This window comes from Coregonus lavaretus (genome assembly GCF_964263955.1).
Source record: "Coregonus lavaretus genome assembly, chromosome: 30".
In the NCBI taxonomy this organism is placed as follows: domain Eukaryota; kingdom Metazoa; phylum Chordata; class Actinopteri; order Salmoniformes; family Salmonidae; genus Coregonus; species Coregonus lavaretus.
This window is the reverse complement of record NC_140017.1, coordinates 9,302,255-9,329,640: the sequence shown is the minus strand read 5'-3', so window position 1 is coordinate 9,329,640 and position 27,386 is coordinate 9,302,255. Positions and strand designations below refer to the sequence as shown.

The following is a 27,386-nucleotide window of genomic DNA, read 5'->3' as shown; positions in this document are numbered from 1 at the left end:
CCCTCCGCTCCCACCCCCCACATGCAGCTCTCCATCAGGGCCAACGCTGACATCCTCTCTACCCTGACTGCCTCCACAGCTCCACAGCTCTGCGGTGCAGACGCTCGCTCGCTCTCTCTGAGTGAGTTTTTTTCCTCTCCTCTGCCTGGTGTAGCTCTCAGGCTGGGGTATTCAGCGGATAATCAGTGTGTCGACGAGTGAGAGAGAGGAACTGAAGCAAAGAGAGAGAGAGAAAGCCTGGATCAGGTGCAGCAGCCTTCCCTAAAATCTATCTCTTTCTGTTACTCTCTTTCAGTCTGTCTTCTGCCTGGCACATACAGAAGGGTAGACATCATCCAGGAATCAGCCTTCCTTCACTCTCTTTCTCCTTCTCTTTCTCCTTCTCTGGGAGGAGAGAAGAGGAGGGAGACCGCAGGACTTTGCAGACTGACAAGTCGTGCTTTTTTTTTGCTCGCTCTTCGTCCCACCTCGCCCTACCCCTCCCCTCTATCCCACCCGCACCCCTGCTTGCTCCAGCCAACACACACCCACACACACACACACCCAGAGTGTGTTTCCAGGGGCAGACAGACAGATAAACAGACGGACGGACAGATTGCCAGACGGACGCAGTAAGATATGGAGTCCAAAGGAAGCGGCAGGTTCTCTATGTCCAGGTGTATGCGCTCAGGAGACACCGTCCACGCCTGTGTTGTCGTCACACTTCTGCTCGGTGAGTCCAAAAGCTGACTTTATACTGGCATTTTTCCTCTCCTCTCCTTAACCCTCTCTAACTCTCTCTTGCTCTCTTTATCTCTCTCTCTCTCTGCACCCGTCTCCCTCCATCTAGCCCTGGGACGCCAGCCAAATCACTGCAGTTTCTGCAGAGCTTGCAGAAATGTGTCCGACACCAGCGGACAGGGTTGCTTATTTACTTGTTCCGTGTAAGGCAGGGGTTTATTTGGTTAAATGGCTCATGCTTTTCTATATTGGGAGACTCGGAGTCATGTGTTTTAACCACGTTGGGAGAGCGAGTGCTGCTTCTTGCGATTTTACGGCTCACTAAGAGAGTGAGTGGAGGGGATCAATTTTAGTTATCAAGGCGTAGATGCTGAGTCAGTAAGAAGATGCCGGTAACAATGGATCCTGTTTAGGGCAAGTGGAATTATGGGCTCTGCCAATGGACCTGCCAAGTCAATGAGTTTGATGATCTCCAATGTTTGCATCTTGTGCCATGCTTTAGGGGGGAATGGAGGGAATGATCCACGGGACAAGACAATATACATCTAGATGAGGCAGTGGGATGGAAGTTGTCATGTGAGGAACACAGTGTAGTTGTCAAAAGACAGCCCTTTACACTGTCTTCTCATCAGAGGAACTAGTGATGCAGATTCTACTACGCACTTCATTCTGTCACAGTACATTTACACATGCCACTTAATCAGGGACATATTTAACTCATACAGCTGATGAGATGAAGTGTAAGGTCTTAATACAGTGAGGGAAGTGTATAGGAATGCATGGAGGAATATCATATTTTGTATTTATATATTTTGGGAAGAATATATTTAACATACAGTGGGGAGAACAAGTATTTGATACACTGCCGATTTTGCAGGTTTTCCTACTGACAAAGCATGTAGAGGTCTGTAATTTTTATCATAGGTACACTTCAACTGTGAGAGACGGAATCTAAAACAAAAATCCAGAAAATCAAATTGTATGATTTTTAAGTAATTAATTTGCATTTTATTGCATGACATAAGTATTTGATACATCAGAAAAGCAGAACTTAATATTTGGTACAGAAACCTTTGTTTGCAATTACAGAGATCATACGTTTCCTGTAGGTCTTGACCAGGTTTGCACACACTGCAGCAGGGATTTTGGCCCACTCCTCCATACAGACCTTCTCCAGATCCTTCAGGTTTCGGGGCTGTCGCTGGGCAATACAGACTTTCAGCTCCCTCCAAAGATTTTCTATTGGGTTCAGGTCTGGAGACTGGCTAGGCCACTCCAGGACCTTGAGATGCTTCTTACGGAGCCACTCCTTAGTTGCACTGGCTGTGTGTTTCGGGTCGTTGTCATGCTGGAAGACCCAGCCACGACCCATCTTCAATGCTCTTACTGAGGGAAGGAGGTTGTTGGCCAAGATCTCGCGATACATGGCCCCATCCATCCTCCCCTTAATACGGTGCAGTCGTCCTGTCCCCTTTGCAGAAAAGCATCCCCAAAGAATGATGTTTCCACCTCCATGCTTCACGGTTGGGATGGTGTTCTTGGGTTTGTACTCATCCTTCTTCTTCCTCCAAACACGGCGAGTGGAGTTTAGACCAAAAAGCTATATTTTTGTCTCATCAGACCACATGACCTTCTCCCATTCCTCCTCTGGATCATCCAGATGGTCATTTGCAAACTTCAGACGGGTCTGGACATGCGCTGGCTTGAGCAGGGGGACCTTGCATGCGCTGCAGGATTTTAATCCATGACGGCGTAGTGTGTTACTAATGTTTTTCTTTGAGACTGTGGTCCCAGCTCTCTTCAGGTCATTGGCCAGGTCCTGCTGTGTAGTTCTGGGCTGATCCCTCACCTTCCTCATGATCATTGATGCCCCACGAGGTGAGATCTTGCATGGAGCCCCAGACCGAGGGTGATTGACCGTCATCTTGAACTTCTTCAATTTTCTAATAATTGCACCAACAGTTGTTGCCTTCTCACCAAGCTGCTTGCCTATTGTCCTGTAGCCCATCCCAGCCTTGTGCAGGTCTACAATTTTATCCCTGATGTCCTTACACAGCTCTCTGGTCTTGGCCATTGTGGAGAGGTTTGAGTCTGTTTGATTGAGTGTGTGGACAGGTGTCTTTTATAATGGTAATGAGTTCAAACAGGTGCAGTTAATACAGGTAATGAGTGGAGAACAGGAGGGCTTCTTAAAGAAAAACTAACAAGTCTGTGAGAGCCGGAATTCTTACTGGTTTGTAGGTGATCAAATACTTATGTCATGCAATAAAATATAAATTAATTACTTAAAAATCATACAATGTGATTTTCTGGATTTTTGTTTTAGATTCCGTCTCTCACACTTGAAGTGTACCTATGATAAAAAATTACAGACCTCTACATGCTTTGTAAGTAGGAAAACCTGCAAAATCGGCAGTGCATCAAATACTTGTTCTCCCCACTGTATATATTTTTTAAGTCAGATAATTAACAGGTTGGCTACTCAAATCGCAGGATATCCATCCATTCTCATTCTCCCCAGTCTTCTTCCTGCTATGTTTTTATTGTCCTTTGAACATGTTTTGTTTAGCTACGCACAGACTAGTGTGACCACTAAATATGGTCCAATAACCACATGGTACCCTACATTTATATGTCTGGGTGATTTGATATATTGTTATACAAATTGCTGTAGCCTATAGGTTAGCTTTGTAGTAGAGTACCTGACTGCCAGATATTGTATCATATTCCATATTGTTTCAACATATAGTGCCGTATAATGTACAGTAATACAATATAGTTACTCAAGCTTTAGACAAACTATGCCCTATGTATTTGAGAATCCACACATTATCATATCAGTTTGTTTTCGCTAATTGTTAGCACGTACTGTAATATGGACACAATTCTTAGTGTGATAACCTAAGACTCCTCAGCATTTTTTGAGGTGAGTGCCTTTTTGGCACTGACATCAATTCACCGATCAAATAAGAGCAAGATCACAAGATCGCACAAAACATCTTAAAACATGTTTTTGAATCTAAATTAGCATACTATTCTAAAGAGGCTGACACAGCAGAGAGCTACCGATAATAAATAGGCTTTTCATTTGCATAATTCTTTGACATGGAATCTGACATTATATTAGATTATAAGACATACCTGATAAGTAGCCTCTCTATAAGACATACCTGATAAGTCTTTTTTTTCTGGATTCTCTGCCAGGCGGCTCTCCTTGGCTCTGCGTCAAGGTGAAGTACAGTTATTTTTTCTACAAAAAGTAGAGGTCTGCGGCGCAGTGGTCTAAGGCACTGCATCGCAGTGCTAGCTGTGCCACTAGAGATCCTGGTTCGAGTCCAGGCTCTGTCGCAGCCGGCCGCGACCGGGAGACCCATGGGCGGCGCACAATTGGTCCAGCGTCGTCCAAGGTAGGGGAGGGTTTGGCCGGCAGGGATGTGGGTTCGTTTCCCACGGGGGGCCAGTATAAAAAAATAAAATAAAATAAAATAAAAAACATGTATGCATTCACTAACTGTAAGTCGCTCTGGATAAGAGCGTCTGCTAAATGACTAAAATGACAATGTAAAGCTGGGGGGCGAAGGGTTGATGTGCATGTTCATATATATCCCCCTAGTGTATAGTGGAGGGTTTAACCTCCAACAAAACGAATGGGGTTCACATATCGACCAGCCAGGCCTAGGGCAAGCCATCACCCCCTCGAGACATCCATCAGAGACCAGGGAAGGTTCTGACATGTTGCTGGAACGTTTGTGCGCCAAAATGTCACATGTAATGGCCCGGCAGTTACAGTGGGGAAAAAAGTATTTAGTCAGCCACCAATTGTGCAAGTTCTCCCACTTAAAAAGATGAGAGAGGCCTGTAATTTTCATCATAGGTACACGTCAACTATGACAGACAAAATGAGAAAAAAAATCCAGAAAATCACATTGTAGGATTTTTTATGAATTTATTTGCAAATTATGGTGGAAAATAAGTATTTGGTCAATAACAAAAGTTTCTCAATACTTTGTTATATACCCTTTGTTGGCAATGACACAGGTCAAACGTTTTCTGTAAGTCTTCACAAGGTTTTCACACACTGTTGCTGGTATTTTGGCCCATTCCTCCATGCAGATCTCCTCTGGAGCAGTGATGTTTTGGGGCTGTCGCTGGGCAACACGGACCTTCAACTCCCTCCAAAGATTTTCTATGGGGTTGAGATCTGGAGACTGGCTAGGCCACTCCAGGACCTTGAAATGCTTCTTACGAAGCCACTCCTTCGTTGCCCGGGTGGTGTGTTTGGGATCATTGTCATGCTGAAAGACCCAGCCACGTTTCATCTTCAATGCCCTTGCTGATGGAAGGAGGTTTTCACTCAAAATCTCACGATACATGGCCCCATTCATTATTTCCTTTACACGGATCAGTCGTCCTGGTCCCTTTGTAGAAAAACAGCCCCAAAGCATGATGTTTCCACCCCCATGCTTCACAGTAGGTATGGTGTTCTTTGGATGCAACTCAGCATTCTTTGTCCTCCAAACACGACGAGTTGAGTTTTTACCAAAAAGTTATATTTTGGTTTCATCTGACCATATGACATTCTCCCAATCCTCTTCTGGATCATCCAAATGCACTCTAGCAAAATTCAGACGGGCCTAGACATGTACTGGCTTAAGCAGGGGGACACATCTGGCACTGCAGGATTTGAATCACTGGCGGCGTAGTGTGTTACTGATGGTAGGCTTTGTTACTTTGGTCCCAGCTCTCTGCAGGTCATTCACTAGGTCCCACGGGGTGAGATATTACGTGGAGCCCCAGATCGAGGGAGATTATCAGTGGTCTTATATGTCTTCCATTTCCTAATAATTGCTCCCACAGTTGATTTCTTCAAACCAAGCTGCTTACCTATTGCAGATTCAGTCTTCACAGCCTGGTGCTGGTCTACAATTTTGTTTCTGGTGTCCTTTGACAGCTCTTTGGTCTTGGCCATAGTGGAGTTTGGAGTGTGACTGTTTGAGGTTGTGGACAGGTGTCTTTTATACTGATAACGAGTGGAGGACAGAGGAGCTTCTTAAAGAAGAAGTTACAGGTCTGTGAGAGCCATAAATCTTTCTTGTTTGTAGGTGACCAAATACTTATTTTCCACCATAATTTGCAAATAAATTCATTAAAAATCCTACAATGTGATTTTCTGGATATTTTTTCTCATTTTGTCTGTCATAGTTGACGTGTACCTATGATGACAATTACAGGCCTCTCTCATCTTTTTAAGTGGGAGAACTTGCACAGTTGGTGGCTGACTAAATACTTTTTTCCCCCACTGTATATCATTAGATCCTATGGTCGTTCTACATTGGCAGAGTGGAGAGAGAGAGACTATTAGACTACAGTATGAGAGATGTTTGCTGGGAGACTTGTCCATTACATCAGGTGATGGACAGAAGGTCGGCGAATTAGGATATCTTAGTCGCACATCAGGATGTAGCCAGACAAACACCCAATATAAGCCTTAAAGATGCACTCTCAAACCTTTGTATAATTTCAGCCAGTAGTTTTGAAAGTGGTGATCACGAGCCAAATGTGGTCCCCATTTTTTGTGTGCTTCGTCATCCAATTCTGTACTATGTCATCTATTTCGTATGATATGTTATGTCCTGCATTATTGTTATTTTTTTTTATTGCAATTCGTATGATATGTTACAAATCAAATTCGTACTATATGTTACAAATTTGTTGTGCTTAAAGATGCAATATGTAACTTTTTGGGCGACCCGACCAAATTCACATAAAAATGTAAATTAGGGAGTATACATCTGTCATTCTCATTGAAAGCAAGTCTAAGAAGTGGTAGATCTGTTCTGTGCTCGCTATTTCTATGCTTCCCCTTCTTAAGTTTAGTTTTTGTGTCTTTTACTTTCGGTTTTGTACACCAGCTTCAAACTGTTGAAAATTAAATATTTTAGGTTATTGAAAATAACATTGTTTTTTTCCCCTCATCAATCTACACACAATACCCCATAATGACAAAGCAAAAACCGTTTTTTAGAAATGTTTGCAAAAAATGAAATAAAAAAATACGGCAATATCACTTTTACATAAGTATTCAGACCCTTTACTCAGTACTTTGTTGAAGCACGCTACAAGCTTGGCACACCTGTATTTGGAGAGTTTCTCCCATTCTTCTCTGCAGATCCTCTCAAGCTCTGTCAGGTTGGATGGGGAGCATTTCTGCACAGCTATTTCCAGGTCTCTGCAGAGATGTTAGATCGGGTTTAAGTCCGGGCTTTGGCTGGGCAACTCAAGGACATTCAGAGACTTGTCCCGAAGCCACTCCTGCGATGTCTTGGCTGTGTGCTTAGGGTCATTGTCCTGTTGGAAGGTGAAAATTCGCCCCAGTCTGAGGTCCTGAGCGCTCTGGTGCAGGTTTTCATCAAGGATCTCTATGTACTTTGCTCTCTCTGTACTAGTCTCCTAGTCCCTGCCACTGAAAAACATCCCCACAGCATGATGCTGCCACCACCATGCTTCACCGTAGGGATGGTGCCAGGTTTCCTCCAGACGTGACGCTTGGCATTCAGGCCAAAGTGTTCAATCTTGGTTTCATCAGACCAGAGAATCTTGTTTCTCATTGACTGAGAGTCTTTAGGTGCATTTTGGCAAACTCCAAGCGGGCTGTCATGTGCCTTTTACTGAGGAGTGGCTTCCGTCTGGCCACTCTACCATAAAGGCCTGATTGAGAGATGGTTGTCCTTCTGGAAGGTTCTCCCATCTCCACAGAGGAACTCTAGAGCTCTCTCAGAGTGACCATCGGGTTCTTGGTCACCTCCCTGACCAAGGCCCTTCTCCCCCGATTGCTCAGTTTGGCCGGGGGGCCAGCTGTTGGAAGAGTCTTGGTGGTTCCAATCTTCTTCCATTTAAGAATGATGGAGGCCAATGTGTTCTTGGGGACCTTCAATGCTGCAGACATTTTTTGTACACTTCCCCAGATCTGTGCCTTGACACAATCCTGTCTCGGCGCTCTACAGAGAATTGCTTTGATCTCATGGCTTGGTTTTTGCTCTGACATGCACTGTGAACTGTGGGACCTAATATAGACATGTGTGTGCCTATCCAAATCATGTCCAGTCAATTTAATTTACCACAGGTGGACTCCAATCAAGTTGTAGAAACATCTCAAGGATGATCAATGGAAACAGGATGCACCTGAGCTCAATTTCGAGTCTCATAGCAAAGGGTCTGAATACTTATGTAAATAAGGTATTTCTGTTTTTCATTTTTAATACATTTCCAAACATTTCTAAAAACCTGTTTTTCGCTTTGTCATTATGGGGTATTGTGTGTAAATTGCTGAGGATTTTTATTTATTTAATCCAGTTTAGAATAAGGCTGGAACGTAACAAAATGTGGAAAAAGTCAAGGGGTCTGAATACTTTCCGAAGGCGCTGTACAAGCATCATAAAACCTATAACACAATACACTCATTTGACTTTGTGACAGACTGAAAAACAGCTTTTATCTCCAGGCTATCAGACTGGTACCACCCGGTACTCTACCCTGCACCTTAGAGACTGCTGCCCTATGTACATAGAGTCATTGGTCATTGTAATAATGTTTACAAGCTGTTTTACCCACTTCATATGTATATATTGTATTCTGGTCAAGGCTCATTCTATATACAGTGGGGAGAACAAGTATTTGATACACTGCCAATTTTGCAGGTTTTCCTACTTACAAAGCATGTAGAGGTCTGTAATTGTTATCATAGGTACACTTCAACTGTGAGAGACAGAATCTAAAACAAAAATCCAGAAAATCACATTGTATGATTTTTAAGTAATTAATTTGCATTTTATTGCATGACATAAGTATTTGATCACCTACCAACCAGTAAGAATTCCGGCTTCACAGACCTGTTAGTTTTTCTTTAAGAAGCCCTCCTGTTCTCCACTCATTACCTGTATTAACTGCACCTGTTTGAACTCGTTACCTGTATAAAAGACACCTGTCCACACACTCAATCAAACAGACTCCAACCTCTCCACAATGGCCAAGACCAGAGAGCTGTGTAAGGACATCAGGGATAAAATTGTAGACCTGCACAAGGCAAGGATGGGCTACAGGACAATAGGCAAGCAGCTTGGTGAGAAGGCAACAACTGTTGGCGCAATTATTAGAAAATTGAAGAAGTTCAAGATGACGGTCAATCAACCTCGGTCTGGGGCTCCATGCAAGATCTCACCTCGTGGGGCATCAATGATCATGAGGAAGGTGAGGGATCAGCCCAGAACTACACGGCAGGACCTGGTCAATGACCTGAAGAGAGCTGGGACCACAGTCTCAAAGAAAACCATTAGTAACACACTACGCCGTCATGGATTAAAATCCTGCAGCGCACGCAAGGTCCCCCTGCTCAAGCCAGCGCATGTCCAGGCCCGTCTGAAGTTTGCCAATGACCATCTGGATGATCCAGAGGAGGAATGGGAGAAAGTCATGTGGTCTGATGAGACAAAAATAGAGCTTTTTGGTCTAAACTCCACTCGCTGTGTTTGGAGGAAGAAGAAGGATGAGTACAACCCCAAGAACACCATCCCAACCGTGAAGCATGGAGGTGGAAACATCATTCTTTGGGGATGCTTTTCTGCAAAGGGGACAGGACGACTGCACCGTATTGAGGGGAGGATGGATGGGGCCATGTATCGCAAGATCTTGGCCAACAACCTCCTTCCCTCAGTAAGAGCATTGAAGATGGGTCGTGGCTGGGTCTTCCAGCATGACAACGACCCGTAACACACAGCCAGGGCAACTAAGGAGTGGCTCCGTAAGAAGCATCTCAAGGTCCTGGAGTGGCCTAGCCAGTCTCCAGACCTGAACCCAATAGAAAATCTTTGGAGGGAGCTGAAAGTCCGTATTGCCCAGCGACAGCCCCGAAACCTGAAGGATCTGAAGAAGGTCTGTATGGAGCAGTGGGCCAAAATCCCTGCTGCAGTGTGTGCAAACCTGATCAAGACCTACAGGAAACGTATGATCTCTGTAATTGCAAACAAAGGTTTCTGTACCAAATATTAAGTTCTGCTTTTCTGATGTATCAAATACTTATGTCATGCAATAAAATGCAAATTAATTACTTAAAAATTATACAATGTGATTTTCTGGATTTTTGTTTTAGATTCCGTCTCTCACAGTTGAAGTGTACCTATGATACAAATTACAGACCTCTACATGCTTTGTAAGTAGGAAAACCTGCAAAATCGGCAGTGTATCAAATACTTGTTCTCCCCACTGTAACTACTGCTGTTCATCTTTTCTATTAATATACTGTCTATACACACCATCATATACATATTTATTTATATTCCGGACTCTGACATTGCTCGTATTGATATTTCTTAATTAATTAATTTAAATTTTTTGTTTTGTATTGTTAGGTATTACTGCACTGTTGGAGCTAGAAACACAAGCATTTTACGGTGCAGGGGGTCCTCTCTCTTCCTAGCTGCACCTGTCCTCTTAGCCCCACTATAACTAAGGGTATTGCCTTTTTAGATGTTATTTGGTATGGCTTGTGATGTTGGCTTGTTGTTTTGTTGCCAATAGAAAGCCTTTAGATGCAGTATTATTTATCATGTATGATGTAACTCTGTATAGTCATGAATAGCATGTAGGGTCACACAGAGCTTAAACAACTATGGAGTAGCAATGTTCCCAGCCAGCAGTAGTGAATGTTAAAGACTTAGCTCAGCAGAAATAGACGTAGTGGCTGGGACCAGGGAGAGTAGCTCAATTATTGTCAGAGTGTGAATGGGAATAGAGGGATGCCCCTGTCTCCCTCTACGTCTCCCTCTCCCTCGGGCTTGATTACCTGACCAACAGTCTTGTCTCAGAGACCTCAACACCACAAGGCTGGTCAGATGTTGAGCTTTAGTTGACTCTTTGACCTTTGTCCATGAGCCTGTTTGTCTCCTATAACAAAGTTCAACTTTGTCATTTTAAAGTCCAGACTGTCTTTTTATTAAAGCGTGTGTGTGTTTGTGTGAGTGCGTGAGTGCGTGCGTGTATGTTAACAAGTGTGTGTAGATGTGTGTTTGCATGTAAGTGCTGAGCTATGTGCATTTAATTATCTCTGTGTGTGTTATAGACGGGGCACACTGTTCTGGTTATGAGCACACTGTTCTGGTTATGAACACACTGTTCTGGTTATGATCACACTGTTCTGGTTATGAGCACACTGTTCTGGTTATGAGCACACTGTTCTGGTTATGAGCACACTGTTCTGGTTATGAACACACTGTTCTGGTTATGAACATACTGTTCTGGTTACGAGCACACTGTTCTGGATATGAGCCCGTGACGTCCTGTTGATCCACAGATTAGTCTGGACTGAGCCAAAATCATGGGGTGGGCCGGCAGCACCAGCTGCCCTGGTGTTCATAACTATACTCGTCTTAGGCTGGTCTGTACCGCTGCCAATACCAGCACTAACACCCCGGTCTGATGTCATAACCACTTCAGACACACGCCACTCTTACAGGCCGAATAGTTATTACAGCCCTGCCAATACCGTAAGAATCCCCCCTCCCCCACAAGCACACACACACGCGCACACACACGCAGGCAGGCAGGCAAGCACACAGACACACCAGAGTGAGAGCGAGAGACACACAGTTTTGAATGTCATCAACCCTCACCCACATACAGATATGTACTCCCCAGAGCTACATAACTCTTCTCACCACACACGGACATTCAGCACTTGTCCCCTGTGTAGTGTTACTGGACCGTGCTGACGGCCTGTACATAGCAATGTGTTGTAATACTAACACTATGCACTGGCATTGTTTGCGACATGAAACTACATGGATTAACATGTAATGATATACTCCTTGCTGTGGACCATTGTTGTAATGTTAGACTGAAACACTGCAGTGGCACTTGTTTTTGTGTTGTACACCTGCTGAAGTAATGATTTTCATTGCTGTACTAAAATCCTAGGTGGTTGGGCCATGGTTGGGCCATTTAGATTTACTGTAGGATTATGTATGTCAAGGTTATGAGGGCATGTATGATGACTTCATGAATTAAGGTACCTTGGGAGAAAAGGGTAGATTAGAAAAAATGACAACTAGGACTGCATCAACGGTTTTCTTTGATATTTCCTAAAACCAGTCCAAATTAACCAGAAAGCCATTTATAGCAGTTCAATTTTTCTTTTGTATGAAAGGTACACTCTAATAATCGTCAAGAGATTTCCCATATAGGTTACAAGGGAAATTAGTTATGGCTGTAAATTGAGAGCCTGAATATAGCACATAAAAAGTTTACACCAAAGGGTCACCTCTGAGGAGTTGATTGAGATGTTTTAATGAATTCCTATTGGGTTGGGGAATGCTTGCTATGTTATGGGGGTCTATTGTGGACTTGAATTGTTCTGTGTTCCTGTTTTCAAATAAGTTGAAAGATGCCTTGTGTGTTAATACAGTATGGCATAGTCCCACTGGAATTGGAAACAATTTCAAAAGATAATGACTAAGGGATGATGTGCCCAACAAAAATGCATAGAAAAATGATCTCTATAATGGCATCCAAAACCATTATGCTCCGCATTCAGTGCTTTATGATTACGTTAGACCACAGTTAAAGGTAGACTTGGCTATAGTTCAAATCCGCCAAGACTGCCTCAATTGACTCTTCCCAAAGTGGCAACGCCCGAAGGGAGGGTACATACTGAGAAAAGAAGATGGCGTCTTTCGGAGAAATCCAAATTCTGTTCTGTTCTAATGGGGGTCTGTTGTCATTATGTGGTGTTGCTGTTTAGTTGAGTCACGTTCTCTTGAGAGGGTAGGAGTTTTGAGCTAAAATGACACTGGATACGTCTAACAATTTACGTTTACATGTTTTTGTTTTTGTTTTGCTTTTTAACATCCAAATCAGTCTTTCCTAGGCTTTCTCCTGTGTAGCTGAAGCAACATGACCTACAGTGATCCAATAATAACCAATGTCCTCCACTCTGCACTGTGCTTTGGTGTGCTGTAGCTGAGGGAGCAGTATGCCTGTAAGAGGGCCAGAGAGAGAGAGGTCTGCTGGACAGGCTGAGTGTGCTTACTGTACTTCACTGCTCTACTCAGGCTGAGGTTGAGGCTTATTCTCAGGTCTATGGAGTGACTCACAGGCTTCTGTCTGACTGCATTATAAAACCTCCTGATGCATTTCCATATGCAACAGAGCAGCCTACTTCTGTAGTCACTAAGTGGAGGGCTCAAGGGACCAGATGGATAACCAAGCGCCAGGCTAAGGCCACGCGGCCACTAGTGAATGCGCACGGAGAGGAGGAGAGGAAGATGGAGGAGGAGAGGGTCAGAGAAATTGAACGAGTGAGGGTTAACTCAGTGAAGAAGTAGGAATGTGAAGAGGGAAGAGGAGCGGGATGGAGAGAATACAGAAATAGATGCATTATACCAGAGCTTAGTTACTTTAGGAGCTCCCATGAAAGAAGAAGGAATTAATAAAAGTTTGAGTGGAAATAAAGTCTTCCCCAATGTCTGACCCAGCCTTTAGAGACAAGTGTGGTGTTCCCAAAAAAAACTACCCAGTCAGCACTCCTGTCACGAAGAGGATAGATATGAGAGGAGGATAGACTTGAGGAGAGGGGAGGACCAAGGGCAGATTAATTATTAACCGACTTTGAGTTTTAAATGCAATGAAGGGATGTACAGGGCAGCGGTGAGGAGAGGAGGAACAGTTAGGGAGAGATTCTGAGGTAAAAGAGGGTCAGAGGTAAAAGAGGCAGGGGCGGCGGAATGGTTGACAAGGGGAAGAGAGGGGCAGGGACGGGTGGAGACAGATACTCAACTAAGAACGATAGATGGGCGATAGCTAAGTAAATGGAGGGCTGTGAGATCTCACATGTGAGCTCCTTCTCATGTTCTTTCTAGAATGCATCACTCCAATGGCCACTTCCTGGGTTCTGAACAGGCAGTTCAGATGGGGATGTTTTAGAGAATGGTGTCCTTACGAATTACAACAGAAGTTTGAATGGAGCATCTGACAGGAAGTTCCAGGCCAGCAGTCACTTTATATTAGTAATCTATCCCCGGGCAAGAGGAAAATGCCAAAAGGATGAGATTAGGAATATAATCCAGCCTTGCACCCACCCAAACCACTGCCTTTGTGTATCATTTTAGGATCATAACTGATCTAACTTTAGTAACTGGTATATCCACTTGTTCATCAGATGTGTGTGTTTGTGTGTGCGTGTCTGTGTGTGTGTGTGTGTGGGGGGGGGGGGGTGGGGGGGGGGTTGAGGACAGCTGTTCTTGATTTAATCTGAGATTAGCATGAGATATCACAGCTGTGATGCATTCACAAGGGCCACTAAAGGAATCAGGAGAGGACAGGGAGGCTGCCAGTTTGGGTTGCTAGTCTAGACAGATGTATCTTAGAGCACAAACAAGTAAACACCTCACAGACACACAGCCAGGCAAATTGAAGTATTTAGGCGCATATACATACCGCACATGCTTAAAAATGTGCTTAGTCGTGATATGAGCAGTACGATAGACACTAGCTCTTAAACTACAAGGCAAATAACATGTATCAGGGGAGCAGAACTATTCTTCAATCAATGGATATTACAGTGTTGTACTACAGTAATGTAAAACTCTCAGACTATGGTAACAGCAGTGTCACCACAACAGTCTGCTGAGTCGCGGTTAATAGACGAGGAGTCAAGCCTTCTCTATAAACAACACACCAGTCCAATGGCAGCCTCTCTCTCTCTCTCTCTCTCTCTCTCTCTCTCTCTCTCTCGCTCTCTCTCTCTCTCTCTCTCTCTCTCTCTCTCTCGCTCTCTGTCTCTCTCGCTCTCTCTCTCTCTCTCTTAGAGGCAAATATTGCTTGTGTGTGTGTGTCTTTGTGTGTGTGTCTGTGTCTCTCTGTGTGTGTGTGCGTGTGTGTGTGTGGTCATATGTTTGTGTGTGTGTATGTGTTTGTGCATGTGTGACAAAGTGATTAGAGGTAATATATTTGCCAGGTAGCAGGCAGGCAGTCGAGGCTGGTGAGCAGAAGGGTGGTTATTTAATTAAAACCACTGAGAGATTAGTCCTGTCCTGCCCTCCTGGGACCCACAACACACACACACACACGCGCGTGACTGACCAGCCATGCTGTCCCCAATCTAGCTAGCCCAGTACTACTGCCATCATACAGCTTATAGTGTCGCCAAACCCTGGCCTCAGAGCCCTTGAGCCCCCTTGGGCCAACACCAACACCACCACAAAACAGTTGCCTATAAATTGTGTAAAGATGAGGAGTAGATGAGTAGGGAGTATGTTAAAAGATAAAGAGGAGGGAAATAGAGTGCAGTGTGAGAGAAAGGGCAGCGTTTGATGGCGACATTGTCAAGCCAGTAAGCGAGAGAGAGAGCAAGGGAGAAGGAGGCAGAGAGAGAAACATAGTCTATTGAGCTGCTGCAGCATTACTCTGCTGCATTACAGAGAGAGAGACAGAGAGAGAGAGAAGGGGATGGAGGGAGGGATATATTGTGATGCTGAAGAGGGAAGTGTGCGTGCGTGCAAGTGTTTGTGTGTACCGTATGTCTGTGCCTGTGCATTCCTAGAAACAGGGAAGGGAGATTACCAGGAAAGGCTAAATTGAAATAGTACAAAATAGGGAGCTTAGATTGTTTTGCAGGTACCCCTCGCTCATTTTCCTTCTGCTTCCCTCAGTCAGTTCCCTCTCTTTGCTGAAGTGTGATTGATGCTAGTGTCTGTCATTCTCAACCTCTGTCATTCTCAGCCACAGCGGCCCAGTAAAAATAACAATCTGTCAAGATCAGACAGTGGATTGGATGGGTGTAAACTATATGCCAATAGCTCCAACTAGCCCTCTAAGTGGAATTCATACCATATTGATTACACAATCCAGATTACAGGGTTAGATTTCAGATGCTATATCAAAATGATCGAGTCTATTTGGACTGAAGTGGCTAGAGGCTAGAGGCTAGGGACTAGGTGTTAGGGGCTAGGGGGTAGGAGCTAGGGGCTAGGGGGTAGGAGCTAGTGGGTAGGAGCTAGGGTCTAGGAGCTAGGGGGTAGGAGCTAGGGGCTAGGGGGTAGGAGCTAGTGGGTAGGAGCTAGGGTCTAGGAGCTAGGGGGTAGGAGCTAGGGTCTAGGGGGTAGGAGCTAGGGGGTAGGAGCTAGGGGGTAGGAGCTAGTGGGTAGGAGCTAGGGTCTAGGAGCTAGGGGGTAGGAGCTAGGGTCTAGGGGGTAGGAGCTAGGGGGTAGGAGCTAGGGGGTAGGAGCTAGGGGGTAGAAGCTAGGGTCTAGGGGGTAGGAGCTAGGTGGTAGGGGGTAGGAGCTAGGGGGTAGGGGGTAGGAGCTAGGGGCTAGGGGCTAGGGGGTAGGAGCTAGGCGCTGGGGTATATTTCGGATGGGATATTCATAAAGATTTATCTACACTAATTGGAATGAAGTGAAAGAATCAGCACTAAACGCAACATGCAACAATTCTACAGAGTTACAGTTCATATAAGGAAATCAGTCCATTAAAATAAATAAATTAGGCCCTAATCTATGGATTTCACATTACTGGGCAGGGGTGCAGCCATTATGGGAGTTTTGGAGCAGTGGCTTCTTCATTGCTGAGCGGCCTTTCAGGTTATGTCGATATAGGACTCGTTTTACTGTGGATATAGATACTTTTGTACCTGTTTCCTCCAGCATCTTCACAAGGTCATTTGCTGTTGTTCTGGGATTGATTTACACTTTTCGCACCAAAGTACTGTCACGATCGTTTACGGATGAGACGGACCAAGGCGCAGCGTGATAAGCGTACATATTTATTAAAGTACTGAACACGAACAAAACAACAAACAAACGATACATGAAGTCCAAGGTAGACTAATAACATACCTATACGGAACAAGATCCCACACCGACTAGTGCCAAACAGGCTGCCTAAGTATGGTCCCCAATCAGAGACAATGAGATACAGCTGCCTCTGATTGGGAACCACCCTGGCCAACATAGATCTAAACAATCTAGCACATGTACATAGAAAATACAACACAGACACTACACACCATGGCTCAACATTTCAGAGTCCCCAGAGCCAGGGCGTGACAAGTACGTTCATCTCTAGGAGACAGAACGCTTCTCCTTCCTGAGCGGTATGACGGCTGCGTGCTCCCATGGTGTTTATGCTTGCAAACTATTGTTTGTACAGATGAACGTGGTACCTTCAGGCATTTGAAAATTGCTCCCAAGGATGAACCAGACTTGTGGAGGTCTACAATTGTTATTCTGAGGTCATGGCTGATTTCTTTAGATTTTCCCATGATGTCAAGCAAAGAGGCTCTGAGTTTGAAGGAAGGCCTTGAAATACATCCAAAGGTACACCTCCAATTGACTCAAATGATGTCAATTAGCCTATCAGAAGTTTCTAAAGCCATGACATCATTTTCTGGAATTTTCCAAGCTGTTTAAAGGCACATTCAACTTAGTGTATGTAAACCTTTGACCCACTGGAATTGTGATACAGTGAATTATAAGTGAAATAATCTGTCTGTAAACAATTGTTGGAAAAATTACTTGTGTCATGCACAAAGTAGATGTCCTAACCGACTTTCCACAACTATAGTTTGTTAACAAGAAATTTGTGCAGTGGTTGAAAAACGAGTTTTAATGACTCCAACCTAACTGTACGCAAACTTCCGACTTCAACTGTAAGAAACATGAATTTCGGATCATTTGTTTTGAAATGTCTCTCAGGTTGATGAGAAAATGTCCAGACTGATGTTGTTGATACACTAAAAGGTACATTTTCCAGAAAGTACATCTTTCAATCTGTCTAGTAGGAGTATTTCTCATCCATTTTCACCTAATGCTGCTCACACATTATGTTGTTTGAAACTTTACTTTCAGATAATTGAGAGTGGTCAGTAGTATGGTCAGTAGTTGTGGTCAGTAGTTGGGTGGTTTATTAGTTGTGGTCAGTAGTTGTGTGGTTTTGGTCGGTAGTTGTGCGGTTGTGGTCAGTAATTATGGTCATTAGTTGTGGTCAGTAGTTGTGTGGTTGTGGTCAGTAGTTGTGAGGTTGTGATCTGTAGTTGTGTGGTTGTGGTCAGTAGTTGTGTCGTTGTGGTCAGTAGTTGTGTGGTTGTTGTCAGTAGTTGCGTGGTTGTGGTCAATAGTTGTGATCAGTAGTTGTGTGGTTCTGGTCAGAAGTTGTGTGGTTGTGGTCAGTAGTTGTGCGGTTCAGTAATTGTGTGGTCACTAGTTGTGTGATTGTGGTCAGTGGTTCTGTGGTTGTGGTCAGTAGTTGTGGTCAGTGATTGTGGTCAGTAGTTTTGGTCAGGAGTTGTGGTCAGTAGTTGTGTGGTTGTGGTCAGTAGTTGTGGTCAGGAGTTGTGTGCAGAAGTTGTGGTCAGTAGTTGTGGTCAGTATTCATGGTCTGTAGTTGTGGTGTTGTGGTAAGTAGTTGTGTGGTCAGTAGCTGTGTGGTTTTGGTCAGTAATTGTGCACAGTAGTTGTGGTCAGTGGTTCTGTGGTTGTGGTCAGTAGTTGTGGTCAGTGATTGTGGTCAGTAGTTTTGGTCAGGAGTTGTGGTCAGTAGTTGTGTGGTTCAGTAGTTGGTAGTTGTGTTGTTGTGGTCAGTAGTTGTAGTCAGTAGTTGTGGTCAGTAGTGGTCAGTAGTTTTAGTCAGTAGTCATGGTCAGTGGTGGTCAGTAGTTGTGGTCAGTAATTGTGTGGTTGTGGCCAGTAGTTGTATGATTGTGGTCAGTAGTTGTGGTCAGTAGTTGTGGTCAGGAATTGTGTTCAGTATTTGTGGTTAGTAGTTCTGGTCAGTAGTTATGGTCTGTAGTTGTGGTCAGTAGTTGTAGTCAGTAGTTATGGTTAGTAGTGGTCAGTAGTTGTGGTCAGTAGTTGTGTGGTTGTGGTCAGTAGTTGTGGTCAGGAATTGTGTTCAGTATTTGTGGTTAGTAGTTGTGGTCAGTAGTTATGGTCTGTAGTTGTGGTCAGTAGTTGTAGTCAGTAGTTATGGTTAGTAGTGGTCAGTAGTTGTGGTCAGTAGTTGTGTGGTTGTGGTCAGTAGTTGTGTGGTTGTGGTTAGTAGTTGTGTGGTTGTGGTCAATAGTTGTGATCAGTAGTTGTGTGGTTCTGGTCAGTAGTTATGGTTAGTAGTGGTCAGTAGTTGTGGTCAGTAGTTGTGCGGTTCAGTAATTGTGTGGTCACCAGTTGTGTGGTTGTGGTCAGTGGTTCTGTGGTTGTGGTCAGTAGTTGTGGTCAGTGATTGTGGTCAGTAGTTTTGGTCAGGAGTTGTGGTCAGTAGTTTTGTGGTTGTGGTCAGTAGTTGTGGTCAGGAGTTGTGTGCAGAAGTTGTGGTCAGTAGTTGTGGTCAGTATTTACGGTCTGTAGTTGTGGTGTTGTGGTAAGTAGTTGTGTGGTCAGTAGCTGTGTGGTTTTGGTCAGTAATTGTGCACAGTAGTTGTGGTCAGTGGTTCTGTGGTTGTGGTCAGTAGTTGTGGTCAGTGATTGTGGTCAGTCGTTTTGGTCAGGAGTTGTGGTCAGTAGTTGTGTGGTTCAGTAGTTGGTAGCTGTGTTGTTGTGGTCAGTAGTTGTAGTCAGTAGTGGTGGTCAGTAGTGGTCAGTAGTTTTAGTCAGTAGTCATGGTCAGTGGTGGTCAGTAGTTGTGGTCAGTAATTGTGTGGTTGTGGCCAGTAGTTGAATGATTGTGGTCAGTAGTTGTGGTCTGTAGTTGTGGTCCGGAATTGTGTTCAGTATTTGTGGTTAGTAGTTCTGGTCAGTAGTTATGGTCTATAGTTGTGGTCAGTAGTTGTAGTCAGTAGTTATGGTTAGTAGTGGTCAGTAGTTGTGGTCAGTAGTTGTGTGGTTGTGGTCAGTAGTTGTGGTCAGGAAAGGTGTTCAGTAGTTGTGGTCAGTAGTTGTAGTCAGTAGTTATGGTTAGTAGTGGTCAGTAGTTGTGGTCAATAGTTGTGTGGTTGTGGTCAGTGTCTAAACTACAGTTGTTGCGTGTGAAAACTGAAAGACGTGCGATGAGAAGTGATCGGGTGAAATATGAAGTGAGTGAACAGAGACAGCTTCGCTCTATCCAATCAGAGCAGCAGGATCAACGTACAGCCCGCCCTTCTCTTTACAGACAGGCAAATTAGCCAGTTGAGTTATTTATAGCACGGGGCGCGATCCTTAGAAGGGGGACGAAGCTAGTGAGCATTAGAGATCTTCTCTGTATCATTCCAGGTCGTCCAGACCGGGGAAGAGTAGAAATCTTAGTGCTAGCTGTTCTGTCCAAAACAGATTCACAAATCATGGGAATTTGTCTCGCTATGAAGATGTTGTCTCCCTCCGAGGCATGTGTTGCTAGGCAACAGTTGGCTTGGCAGGCCTGCTCCCTCCATGGCTAAAGCCAGTGTGAGAAACATGCTAGCAAACGTTTGTGCTATGAAACTAAATAAATACTGCACTCTGACCCACACAACTTCTTTGCTAGATTCATGATAGTGTTGTTAGACAAAGCAAGGAAAGTGAACTTCAAAATGTTTCAAAATGGAATTTGCAGCTGTTGTTGGTGAGTAATGAATCTGTTAGCTTCTGACATTGCTTACTACATCTTTAATGAAAGCAGTCGATGGGTTACTAAAACAGCTCTTCCTATTGATTGGTAAAAGCTATTCCTGGTCTGCGTTCAGTTTTCAAAAGCAGAGAGGTAGAGGAAGATTTCATATGCTCTAAGTTTTTGACTGACTTGTTGGGGGAGTGATCAAAACGGCAGTTGTTTGGAAAAAAAATTGCTAATACAGTTACTAAAACAGCTGTATTGTTAGATTGGTAACATATAAATCTGTTCCAATTTCAGATTTGAATAGCAGGGAAGTAGACCAAGATGTCGTACCCTCTATATTTTAGTTGGCAAAGTGGTCAAAGTAGCTGATTTGTGTCAAAAGTAGCATTGCTGCATTTACAGTGAATGGAATGTTGAAAGTGATGGGGTCCTTTAGCATATTGAGGAAATCCCTTGAAAGTGGATGGAGGACAAAAAAAAAAGACAACAGGTTTTATAGTTTAAAAAGTATAAAATATATTAAAAGGTTGTTTACAAGCAACTCAGCCCAGACCCGTCTGCATGTTTTAAAGTTTGAATGACATTTCTAGCTTAAATGGTATAAGGGTGTGCTAAAGAAAAAAAAAGTATATTGAAGATTTAAAGTGGGGACTCATTAACTAGCTGAAACAAGCCACCTGTGTTCATGCTTCTAGTCATTGTTGCTAGCTATCAGACTGATAACAATACACATCCTTTTGCATGTTTGTCGTGGCGTTGCAAACCCACTAGCCTGGGTACCAGTCTGTTTCTGCTAACATTCCACTCCTTGCATCTCATTTGCCATGTTTGGAGTGGAATGTTAGCAGAAACAGACTGGTAAACAGGCTACCAACCCACCTGTCTACTGGCAATTATCATCACATTACTGTGTGATAACGTTTACATATATATATATATTTTTTAAACGTTTTTTGTCATTTAGCAGACGCTCTTATCCAGAGTGACTTACAGTTAGTGAGTGCATACATTATTTTTTTATATTTTTCATACTGGCCCCCCATGGGAATCGAACCCACAACTCTGGCATGGCAAACGCCATGCTCTTCCAACTGAGCTACATCCCTGCCGGCCATTCCCTCCCCTACGCTGGGCCAATTGTGCGCCGCCCCATGGGTCTCCCGGTCGCGGCCAGCTACAACAGAGCCTGGATTCGAACTACAATCTCTAGTGGCACAGCTAGCACTGCAATGCAGTGTCTTAGACCACTGCGCCACTCGGGAGACATCCTGTAGTATTGGCCAAGTACAAACACATTATTTTCATTGATTCATCATTTCATTTATTTTAAAAGGGCAATGTTTCATTTCATTTTCACTTTATGCTTATGGTAAGGCAGGGGCTGGGCTAGGCAGAGCTGAGGTAATTAGCAGATGGGATTGCTTGGTTCTCCTGATTTGATCTATTGCCATGTTGTGCAAGGCTGGAGGGACTGCAGTACTATAGTCTTCAGTCATTTACCGTCCCAAAAACACACTTACTCGTACCAGGGTTGTTTACAGGCCCATACACTCGGCACACACACTCACTATCTCTTTCCCAGAATGAAATATTGAGATGGGACGAGAGGATTTAAAAATAGCCCCTGTGCAGTCCTCACAGGGCTGATGCCAAGCTACATGGTGAGAATACCACCGCCCGTCGTGCTGCAGCATGCTGCACTGCATAGCCCACAGGACCAGACAGAAAACAACCTGCCTTTTCTCTCTGTCTCTCTTTCCTCCGGCTCTCTGTCTATCTTTCGCTCTTTCCTCCTCCACTCTCTATCTCTCTCTTTGTCTTCCCCTCTCTCTCTGTCCCTCCTCATTCTGCTCACTCCCACACACATGTATGTTTGTGTGTATATATACAGTATGTATGTATGTATGTATGTGTGTATATATACAGTATGTATGTATGTATGTGTGTATACATTGGGGAAAAAAAGTATTTAGTCAGCCACCAATTGTGCATGTTCTCCCACTTAAAAAGATGAGAGAGGCCTGTAATTTTCATCATAGGTACACGTCAACTATGACAGACAAAATTAGATTTTTTTTCTCCAGAAAATCACATTGTAGGATTTTTAATGAATTTATTTGCAAATTATGGTGGAAAATAAGTATTTGGTCAATAATTTCAACTCCCTCCAAAGATTTTCTATGGGGTTGAGATCTGGAGACTGGCTAGGCCACTCCAGGACCTTGAAATGCTTCTTACGAAGCCACTCCTTCGTTGCCCGGGCGGTGTGTTTGGGATCATTGTCATGCTGAAAGACCCAGCCACGTTTCATCTTCAATGCCCTTGCTGATGGAAGGAGGTTTTCACTCAAAATCTCACGATACATGGCCCCATTCATTCTTTCCTTTACACGGATCAGTCGTCCTGGTCCCTTTGCAGAAAAACAGCCCCAAAGCATGATGTTTCCACCCCCATGCTTCACAGTAGGTATGGTGTTCTTTGGATGCAACTCAGCACTCTTTGTCCTCCAAACACGACGAGTTGAGTTTTTACCAAAAAGTTCTATTTTGGTTTCATCTGACCATCATCCAAATGCACTCTAGCAAACTACAGACGGGCCTGGACATGTACTGGCTTAAGCAGGGGGACACGTCTGCACTGCAGGATTTGAGTCCCTGGCGGCGTAGTGTGTTACTGATGGTAGGCTTTGTTACTTTGGTCCCAGCTCTCTGCAGGTCATTCACTAGGTCCCCCCGTGTGGTTCTGGGATTTTTGCTCACCGTTCTTGTGATCATTTTGACCCCACGGGGTGAGATCTTGCGTGGAGCCCCAGATCGAGGGAGATTATCAGTGGTCTTGTATGTCTTCCATTTCCTAATAATTGCTCCCACAGTTGATTTGTTCAAACCAAGCTGCTTACCTATTGCAGATTCAGTCTTCCCAGCCTGGTGCAGGTCTACAATTTTGTTTCTGGTGTCCTTTGACAGCTCTTTGGTCTTGGCCATAGTGGAGTTTGGAGTGTGACTGTTTGAGTTTGTGGACAGGTGTCTTTTATACTGATAACAAGTTCAAACAGGTGCCATTAATACAGGTAACGAGTGGAGGACAGAGGAGCCTCTTAAAGAAGAAGTTGCAGGTCTGTGAGAGCCAGAAATCTTGCTTGTTTGTAGGTGACCAAATAATTATTTTCCACCATAATTTGCAAATAAATTCATAAAAAATCCTACAATGTGATTTTCTGGATTTTTTTTCTCAATTTGTCTGTCATAGTTGACGTGTACCTATGATGAAAATTACAGGCCGCTCTCATCTTTTTAAGTGGGAGAACTTGCACAATTGGTGGCTGACTAAATACTTTTTTTCCCCACTGTACATACATTATGTATGTATGTATATTATTTTACTGCTCTAGGGATATAATTATTGTTATAACCTTATTTACTATTATGTATAGACTTTTACTGTAATCTTTTTTCACTCTTTATGCGATGTGCAATGCAGAGAACACCGTAAGAAGAATTGTCATTGAATTACCACAGTGAATTATTGTAGTGTTTATTTATGTGTCAATTTATCCCATAAGGCATGGGTTGCCAATTGGCAATTTGACACAAAAATAAAATGTCATTCATTTTCATTAATTCATTCCATCCATTCCCTGACTCTATGTCTCTTTTTGATTTCCCTGTCTTTCACAGCCTCCCTTGAAAACATATTTCAATAGGCTACTTGATTTGTATGCAGTAGAATGCAAAGGACTCAATTATTTTGGAGATCACGCAGATGCTTTGACTAGGGAGGCATTATGACTTATGATGGACACACTCAAACACACACACACACACGCACACACACACACACACACACACACACACACACACACACACACACACACACACACAAACACACACACAGAAACACACCAGTGTGTCATGTTAAACAGGTCTATATTGGCCTAGGTTGACCAGCCAGGTCACCCGTGATACAACTCAGTGTTTGACGTCCATCCATGTCTGAGGATGTCAGGCGATGACATGGAAACTGGCCACTAGGGGCAACAATGAGCGCTGTTACCTTCCAGTAGGTGGGTGTAAGCATCTGCCTCTGATTCCAAAGGTTGCAAGTTGAAATCCAGCAATAGAAAGTTATTTTTGTTTTAAGCCTATCCCAAACCTTAACCCTTACCTTAACCATTTGGAGTTAATGCCTAACCTTAAGATTCCGGAGTTAATACCTAAACTTAACCATAAACACTTCAAAATGTGACATTTGCAACAACTTCAAAATTTGACTTTTGAGAAACATCGATGAACATCTAATTCTGACGAGAATGTGAGAGCTAGTTGAGGTTGACTGTGTGTGTGTGTGTTGTGCCCCTGATGATAGTAACAGCCATTTAACAGCCAGGCCGCTATATAAATAGCCGGAGATAAGAGAAGAACAGTCATGTAGGCTACTGCTGCTGGTGAAAAACAAATGATGTCCTCACACTCCCCTTCTTCATTCTCTCATTCTCTCTCTCTCTCTCTCTCGCTCTCTCTCTCTCTCTCTCTCTCTCTCTCTCTCTCTCTCTCTCTCTCTCTCTCTCTCTCTCTCTCTCTCTCTCTCTCTCTCTCTCTCTCTCTCTCTCTCTCTCTCTCTCTCTCTCTCACTCTCTCTCTCACTCTCTCCCTCCTTCCCTCCTCCGTCCCCTTCCAGGGGTATGGTGTGCTTCAGCGCTGGAGGTTTCAGTGGGGAAGGTGCCCTTCATGGAGGCAATGAACGGCAGCACGGTGCTGTTACCCTGCACCTACTCCAGCTGCATTGGCATCAAGAACCTCTACTTCAACTGGCACTACAACGACAACGGCACCATGATGAAGGCAAGACACTGACTGAGAGGAGTTATCTCCGTCACTAACACCCCCTCAATGAGCAATGTGACATCCCACTCATATCTAAACATCTCTCCCCTCACCCCTGTTCTCCACCTCTTTCCCCCTCTCCCTCTCCCTCTCCCTCTCCCTCTCCCTCTCCCTCTCCCTCTCCCTCTCCCTCTCCCTCTCCCTCTCCCTCTCCCTCTCCCTCTCCCTCTCCCTCTCCCTCTCCCTCTCCCCCTTCCTCTCCCTCTCCAGCTGTGTGAGGCAGTGATCCCTATAGAAGGTATGGAACCACGGGTGCAGGTGTACCACGAGCGGATAGAGTTTGTGGGCAGCAGTAAGCACAACAACATCTCCATCCTGCTGTTCAACGTGACCTTCGAGGATGAGGGAGAGTACACCTGTTTCGCGCGGAACCCCAAGGAGAAGAATCGCAACCATAGCGCCATCTTCACCCTGTTTGTGGTGGATGAGTGTAAGACGCTGCACACTCCCTGAATGCATACGACATACTCATTGATTACATTTTCATACCTTAGGTATAGGCCACCCAGTCACCAGTCTTTTTGATGCCTTCAAGTGGAAGTATGGGCAAATATCTGATTCATTTGTTATGTAACTAAGTTCCACATTGTATAATAGCTGAAGAATACCCTGATATCAGTTCCATGGTCAAGTGTTATGTTGCAACATTATTTATTTATTGTCCAACCGAATGTGTTGATTGTGGTGTATACACAGTATACACTACAATCAATTCCTTGGAGGTAAAAGCTATATGGAAATGTATCATATCTCCTCAAGAGCGGATCAATCCATCTTCCAGCGCTGTGGTTGTGAGACTGACCACACCTTCTCTTTCCTCCCCTCCTTGAATCTTTACAGATACACCTTTGACATAATGTCAAAGATCTGCATCAAATTACTTCTTCATATTCTCCTAGAACGTACACCTGACTATCATTATAGGGAAACAGCTGAATACTCATCTTACAGAACCCTCTCTTCCTCTCACCATCCCATTCCTCCCTCCCTTCCACACTCTCTCTTGTCTTATCCACCTCCTCTCCCCAGTGAAAGTGGTTGACAATACCGTAACCACCATCATCGTGTCTGTCGTGGGCGGAGTCATTGGCTTGATCATCGTTGTCATGGTGACAAAGACTCTGGTGCTCCTCATCCTAAAAAAGTCTGCAGAGAAGAAGTAAGAGATGACAACTCAGTTGTATAAGTGATGACAACGCAGTTTTATAAGTGATGACAACTCAGTTGTGTAAGTGATGACAACTCAGGTGTATAAGTGATGGCAGAGTATGCAGTTAGTATGTATTATATGAGTGTGTGTGGCAAAAAAAAAATATAGACATTTCAGATACAGAGATAGCGCACACACACACAGGCTGGGAGCAGCACAGGATCAGCCACAGAGTGGTGTCCATTGAGCTGTTTGGGAGTTAAGTGACTTGCTCAAGGGCATCTGAGATATTAATGCCAGCAACCCTCTGGTTGCCAGCTCACCCCCTTCACATTTTTCCCGTCAGCGCTGGGATTCGAACCGACAGCTCTTCGGCTACCGCCTCCCCCCTTTGAACATTGGTATGCATGCCTTTATCAACATTTCTTTACCTGCCTTTTGTTTTTCACACTGACTCTGACCTCTCTCTCTCTCTCTCTCTCTCTCTCTCTCTCTCTCTCTCTCTCTCTCTCTCTCTCTCTCTCTCTCTCTCTCTCTCTCTCTCTCTCTCTCTCTCTCTCCTCTCACAGTAAAGAGTGCCTTGTGAGCTCAGGACAGGACAACACAGAAAATGGACTCAACACAACCAAAGCGGAGAACAAAGCCACACCAAAGGCTTGAAACATGTGTACCTATGTATATGTACATATATGTCTGCACATGTATATACAGTTGAAGTCGGAATACACCTAAGCCAAATACATTTAAACTCAGTTTTTCACAATTCCTGACATTTAATACTAGTAAAAATTCCCTGTCTTAGATCAGTTAGAATCACCACTTTATTTCAAGAATGCGAAATGTCCGAATAATAGTAGAGAGAATGATTTAATTCAGCTTTTATTTCTTTCATCACATTCCCAGTGGGTCAGAAGTTTACATACACTCATTTAGTATTTGATAGCATTGCCTTTAAATTGTTTAACTTAGGTCAAACGTTTCGGGTAGCCTTCCACAAGCTTCCCACAATAAGTTGGGTGAATTTTGGCCCATTCCTCCTGACAGAGCTGGTGTAACTGAGTCAGGTTTGTAGGCCTCCT

At 44.0% G+C, this 27,386-nt stretch overlaps 1 protein-coding gene across 1 annotated transcript; it reads left to right on the top strand.

The window, feature by feature from the left end:
• Positions 1–618: 618 nt before the first annotated feature.
• LOC311105683 (sodium channel regulatory subunit beta-4-like) lies at positions 619–26,967 on the top strand (the record flags this gene model as incomplete). The annotated part of the gene is made up of 5 exons (XM_084147901.1): positions 619–712; positions 24,952–25,115; positions 25,368–25,587; positions 26,187–26,316; positions 26,877–26,967. 5 exons carry the CDS (start codon positions 619–621, stop codon positions 26,965–26,967), a joined length of 699 nt encoding a protein of 232 aa, XP_084004027.1.
• Between the last annotated feature and the right edge of the window lie 419 nt (positions 26,968–27,386).